This window comes from Hibiscus syriacus, unplaced genomic scaffold, assembly GCF_006381635.1.
Source record: "Hibiscus syriacus cultivar Baekdansim isolate YM2019G1 unplaced genomic scaffold, ASM638163v2 tig00110963_pilon, whole genome shotgun sequence".
NCBI lineage: Eukaryota > Viridiplantae > Streptophyta > Magnoliopsida > Malvales > Malvaceae > Hibiscus > Hibiscus syriacus.
Window position 1 is genome coordinate 364541 of NW_024062936.1, and position 5399 is coordinate 369939.

The 5399-nt window shown below is 36.1% G+C and overlaps 2 protein-coding genes across 2 annotated transcripts; both read right to left on the reverse strand.

Annotated features, from left to right (window-relative positions):
- Nucleotides 1–506: 506 nt before the first annotated feature.
- On the reverse strand, nucleotides 507–1197 carry LOC120148618 (transcription repressor OFP17-like). The gene has a single exon (XM_039161693.1). The coding sequence runs from the start codon at nucleotides 1168–1170 to the stop codon at nucleotides 649–651; it is 522 nt and encodes a 173-aa protein (XP_039017624.1). The 5' UTR covers nucleotides 1171–1197; the 3' UTR covers nucleotides 507–648.
- Nucleotides 1198–3367: 2170 nt separating this feature from the next.
- LOC120148616 (auxin-responsive protein IAA18-like) lies at nucleotides 3368–5127 on the reverse strand. The gene is made up of 4 exons (XM_039161692.1): nucleotides 4556–5127; nucleotides 3891–4189; nucleotides 3664–3811; nucleotides 3368–3558 (listed from the first exon to the last, which is right to left on the reverse strand). The coding sequence occupies exons 1-4, from the start codon at nucleotides 5077–5079 to the stop codon at nucleotides 3483–3485; spliced, it is 1047 nt and encodes a 348-aa protein (XP_039017623.1). The 5' UTR covers nucleotides 5080–5127; the 3' UTR covers nucleotides 3368–3482.
- Nucleotides 5128–5399: the final 272 nt, after the last annotated feature.

Here is a 5399-nt window from a genome sequence, read left to right on the forward strand (position 1 = left end):
AACGATGGTTCTGGCATCGGAGCTGCCCTTCTTGCTGCTTCCCATTCACAGTATCTTGAAGTATACGAGTCCTGGGAGCAGTAAGGAGCTGGTTCTGCCATTCTTTTAAAGAAACTTGCAAGAAATCGTGGCGGTTCTATCCACAATTTACTTTTTTTTCATTCTGGGGGATTAGACATTTCAATTCATGTCTCTGGTAATTGAGGGCATTAAATAATTGCTTGCAGTGCAGAGTACTCAATGAGGCGGATTAAATGTATAAATGCAGGACTTGGAAGCGCGAAATCTTCAGCTTCGGCCTGTGCCTTGCTTCTATTTACCATTTTTGTTTTATTCTGTTACTGTTAGGCCTGCAAATAATTGTTTTTCGAAACTGAATTCATATAAGTATATTCGGATGCAACCATTTCTGCTACATTTTTGTTTAGTGATAATTAATATGGTTCGGTGCCTGCAAACATCTTCTCACTGTATTTCACATTGCCTACTATATAACCCGCTCAAAATAAAATCGACAGATGTACTTTCCATACTATACGTTCTCTGCTTTAAGTTTATTACATAAAGAATAGCAATTTGTTGAGAGGAAGAAGATGGTCAGTTACGTAAACATGTATGGGAGAAATTAAACGGAAGAGTTACTAATGACTAGGGAGTATCAGCATTGTCGTCGTCAGTCCCAGAGAACAGATCGGTGCAAAGCTCCCCATAGAATCGAGAAACCAAGTCTATGAACACAGGGCTGGTCAAGTTCTTCCAACAATATAGCAGCTCCTCCACATCCATCAAATCGCTCACTTTCCCTTCTTCAACAATCATCTCAACTAAATAATTCTCGAAACTCCTGCATGCATCTTCCACGTCAGATGATGCCCTCTTCCTGGAACCTCCTCCGACCTTCATATAGCTAGCAGGCGTAAGCGGAGAGGAGAAGAGCAGCATATCCCTGTTGCATCCAGCTGCCTCCGAAATGCTTCGAAGCTCTGCATCCATCTTCCTCCTCGGTCTTAGTAACCGAAAGATGGATCGTAAACTTGATTGAAGGGCTTTTCTAAGCCTGAACCTAAGAGGTCGTATAAATACTGGCCTTTTAAGCTTGAACTTGAAGATTGGGACAAGTTTCTTGCATGGGTTTAAAAACTTGGATTTGAAGGGAATTAATGATTTCATTTTCGGTTATACACAATGATTGCTATAAAGAGAGTGCTTAATTTTGAAGGAACGCAGCAGGAATGGGATATGGAAGCTTGTAATTAGGTTTGAGAAGACATCCCCATGCTGCTTATATTGTATGTATGGTATGGTGGGACTCACGTTGTTATTTTTATCATCAAAGTGAAACTCCGTCAACTATTTGTTTTTTGGGTAAACTGCACTGGAGGTTAACTATGCTCAAATGATCGTTTTGGGTGTTGAACTTTCAAAAATTACAAAATAATCATTGAAATTGTCAAATTTTTATAAAATGGTTAAAAAATTTAATGAATTTTTATAAAATGATCATTAAATCTATCCAAATTCTACAATTATAACATCATAGTGACCATATGGTAACAATTTAATAAAATTATTGACTATTTTATGAATTTTAAAAGTACAATGACTAAAATGACCATTTAACCATAGTTAAATAACTTTTTGTATAATTTACCTTTTTATATATATTGATTAATCTAGGGTGATTATAAGTGGTACTATTTGTTGTAAAGACTCAATCATTTGACAATGAACGCTCAACTACTCTGACAATCGTTGGTGCTCAAATCCGAAACCTCTAAGAATAACAATTATTTCTTTAATCACTAAGATCATTTGATTTGTGCTATATATATATATATATATATATATATATATATATATCGTGGATTACATTTCAATCCTTGTAAATTAAAAATTAGCACAATGATTATTGTACCTTAGAAAAGCAGCAAAATATTCATTTTGGTAATAGTTGGAAATTTATTAATTTTATAAATTATAGGCACTTTAATAAATGATATGGTATTTAATTGAATATATGGTTTGATATATTTTATGTAACTCGTTGCACGTTAAAAAATTCAAGCTAATACATTTAATTGATTAATAAAATATAAAACTAGATCAGATTAAATGTAGTTGATTGAGTATTTTAAACTACAATAAATCAGATTAATATGATATATTATTTAATAATGTTACTTAAGAATTTAGGTTTTTTATTTATTTAAACATATCATATGATATAACTCGTTGCATGTTCAATTGATTTTTTTTCATAAGGGTGTTTTGGACATTTAATCTTTAATTTATCAATTAGTCTAAATTATTATTAAACTAAATTGATTAATATGTTCTAAATACGAACATGTGTCATTCCATGCCCCCAAACTAATGGATAATTTGACAATAGGTATTAACCTAGCGTGATATGCCGTAACAACACAATATTTCACTAAAAATATACGATAATGACGTTCACATTTCTTTGTTATCAACCAAAGGTCATAGTTGTTGAAAATATTGTAAATATAAAATTTTGGACGTACTAAAATAAATATAAAAATACATCAAGATGTTAAAATCGCAAATTTCTATCACCTGTACTTTTGACATTTTGCAATTGCAAGATAGGAAATAAGTTTCTTTTACAGTCATATCCGCTAAGACAATGCGAATTAGCCGGGGTTAGTTGAATGTTTTGCTACACACAAGGAAAATTGTAATAAAAAATTAGTATTTAATGATGAAAATATTGAAACAAGCCCTCGAAAGTTCCAACCGTACAAGCATTTGACAAACCCATGCAGTATTTAATCAGTGTCAAAAAATTGGGAAACCAAGTCAGATGGCCAAGTTTACAAGTTAAAAGGACATGTCCGTCCATTGTTTTGGTCAAAGAAGCACACGCGTTAATGACCCTACCAAACTCTGGATTTGGATTAAGGGCAAAGCGACGCGACATGTGGCCGCGACCGCGCACGTGCATTTTGCCTTCCCACAGGCTCCAAATGGAATTAGATTAGGTTACAAGTCTTAATTTTGGGCCCAAAGTTAGGCAGCTCCTAATGATGATGACCCTTCAACCTTTTTTTCTTCTAAAATAAATATTTTGTCCTTGAACTTTGATTAAGCTCGACTTTGATAGTAAGAAAACCAAACAATACATGAACTGTTGGACAGGTTTGGTCGTTGATGAAACAATGGTCAAAGAATCATGGGACCATACCAAAAGTGATCATGAGCTATGGGGTCGGTCCTTTTGAACAGAAAAAGAGCCAAGGACAGTGGCATTGATGTAGGGGGGGGGGAATACATAGAAAACTGGTGATATATACAGCGAGTGAAAGGCCAAACAGGGAACAAAATGTGAATACATTAAAACAGAATTCAAAGCCTCATCTTCAAACTGTATCCAACTGTGAAAAACAAGCACCACCAGTTTCGTCAATGAAAGCAACGGCAAAGCTAATTAACAAGAAGGAAAAACAACTGATAATAAATCAACAGTCACGGCTGTGGGCAGAAAGTTCCGAGCTCTTCAACACGCGCAGCCTCTGCGCTGTTGACACAAACATGCTACAAGCAAAAACCAGTTCAGATTAAGCACACCATCTAACATACATACATGCATACATCAACGGTTAAGACATTAAGAATGAAATGCTTTGATAAGATGCTTACTGCCACGGGACATCCCCAACAAGCATCCTGTCTCCTTCGTTATCTTCATATACCAGTGTATATTCCCCACTTCCATCCAATAAACCCGTGATCGCTTTCTCCTCCTCCACCTTCTTCAGTATTCCACCACCACAGGAATCTCTTTGAGCTACACACAAACACATGACATTAACAATATTACAATTAGCTAAAGAGTTGTAAATATTATTCATTGAAGATTTATCTACCCGCAAGGAGGCCTCTGAATAATTCATCAACAGCTGCAGACAGTTTCTCGTAGCTGTCGTAAGCTTTGAGATCGACTTTCCTTCCTATGGGAACTCCATCCATGTTGATTTTCACAAATTTGGCACTCTGTTCAGCAGCCTTTTTCTCACCAGCATCCTTGTGTGGTGGTTCAGCAGCCTTTTTCTCACCAGCATCCTTGTGTGGTGGTTCAGCAGCTGGTTTTAAAGAGCTGCTGCTTGCAAGATTTTTCCTAAAGGAGCGAATTGGAGGCCAACCTACTACCGGACCAGAAGCAGTTCTGTTTTTCCATTACCATAATAGCCATACAATTAGACCCCCAAATAAAAGTTAAAGCATTTACTACAAGAATATGTTAAGAGCCATCATGAATGAGCAGGTCAATAACAATAAATGATGTTATCTAAAAACAGCTGAAAAAATGTAAAATTATGAACTAAAACAACAAAATATGCAGGGACATGTATGAATAGATTAAGAAAAAAAAACAAATAACAAAGCAATAAGCTAATCTCGTGACTTGTCAGTGAATATCCTCTGTCAAGAAGGTTTTTTTAAAAAAATAAAAGAAAGTAAACACATAAATTAAAGAGATGCAAATAGACATATAGAGATTAGAGAGAGATGTAATAAAATGCTGGAGTACCTTTTCTGAGAAGTGTAGGGAGAACCAGCTGTATTATAACTAGGTGAAAATGGTTGTTTTTCTGCATTCTGAATGTTCACCACTTTAGTGCAACAGGGCTGTGATGATTCCTTTGCCATAGCAGGCGAGCTCTGTCGGGGTGTTGATTGGAACGGAAGAAATGGAGGATGGTTTGTCAGCTGTTGATAGTGGTTTTTGGTCCATGATGGGGACAAAACTGACCCGACCTGGTGGTCGTGGTTGTGGTCCTCTGGAGATGGAAACTTGTGTGATTGTTTGCTGCTGTTCTTTGAAGACAAGTACCCGAGTGAGATCACACGCTCGTCTCTCTCCCCGTTGTTTTTAGCTGTACCGTTGATGGACCAGTTATCTTCATCACCTGGGGGACCAAGCCTCAGTTCCAGCTTCTTCTCTTCTGATGAAAGACTAGTTTCTTCATCTTTTCTCTTCAAATGCCACTCTCTTTCTTGAGGTATCAAGTCCAGAAGCCGAGGACATGTTTCCCCATTCTTTGAGCTCTCCATCACAACAAAGATATCACCTTTTTCTTCTGGATAGCAATAACTAGCAAACTGAAAAAAGAAAACAGATGTGTTCAAGATTTAGAAGCTAAAGAAGAAGAAAAAAACACTAGAACAAATGTACAGAACAAAACTACTAATGAATATCCAAAGACAGAAACTAACCTTAAAACTTAAACCGAGTCACTCAACCAAATTTCAGAACAATAAAAAAAAAGCTTCGTGAAAACTAGAAAACTTGGGGTAGGAAACGGAAAGAAGCAACTCTAAATATCTTAGCTAACAACGCAAGAACTATCCCGCTCCTTAAAACAAACACCTTT

Bases quoted from the DNA above. Each gene is read 5' to 3' on its own strand.
- LOC120148618 (XM_039161693.1), bottom strand. From the start codon at position 1,170: ATGAAATCATTAATTCCCTTCAAATCCAAGTTTTTAAACCCATGCAAG.
- LOC120148616 (XM_039161692.1), bottom strand. From the start codon at position 5,079: ATGGAGAGCTCAAAGAATGGGGAAACATGTCCTCGGCTTCTGGACTTG. The intron at 3,812-3,890 runs GTAGATAAATCT...GTTTGTGTGTAG, and splicing joins ATTCAGAGGCCTCCTTGCGG to CTCAAAGAGATTCCTGTGGT. The intron at 3,559-3,663 runs GTAAGCATCTTA...TTTTGCTTGTAG, and splicing joins GTTGGGGATGTCCCGTGGCA to CATGTTTGTGTCAACAGCGC.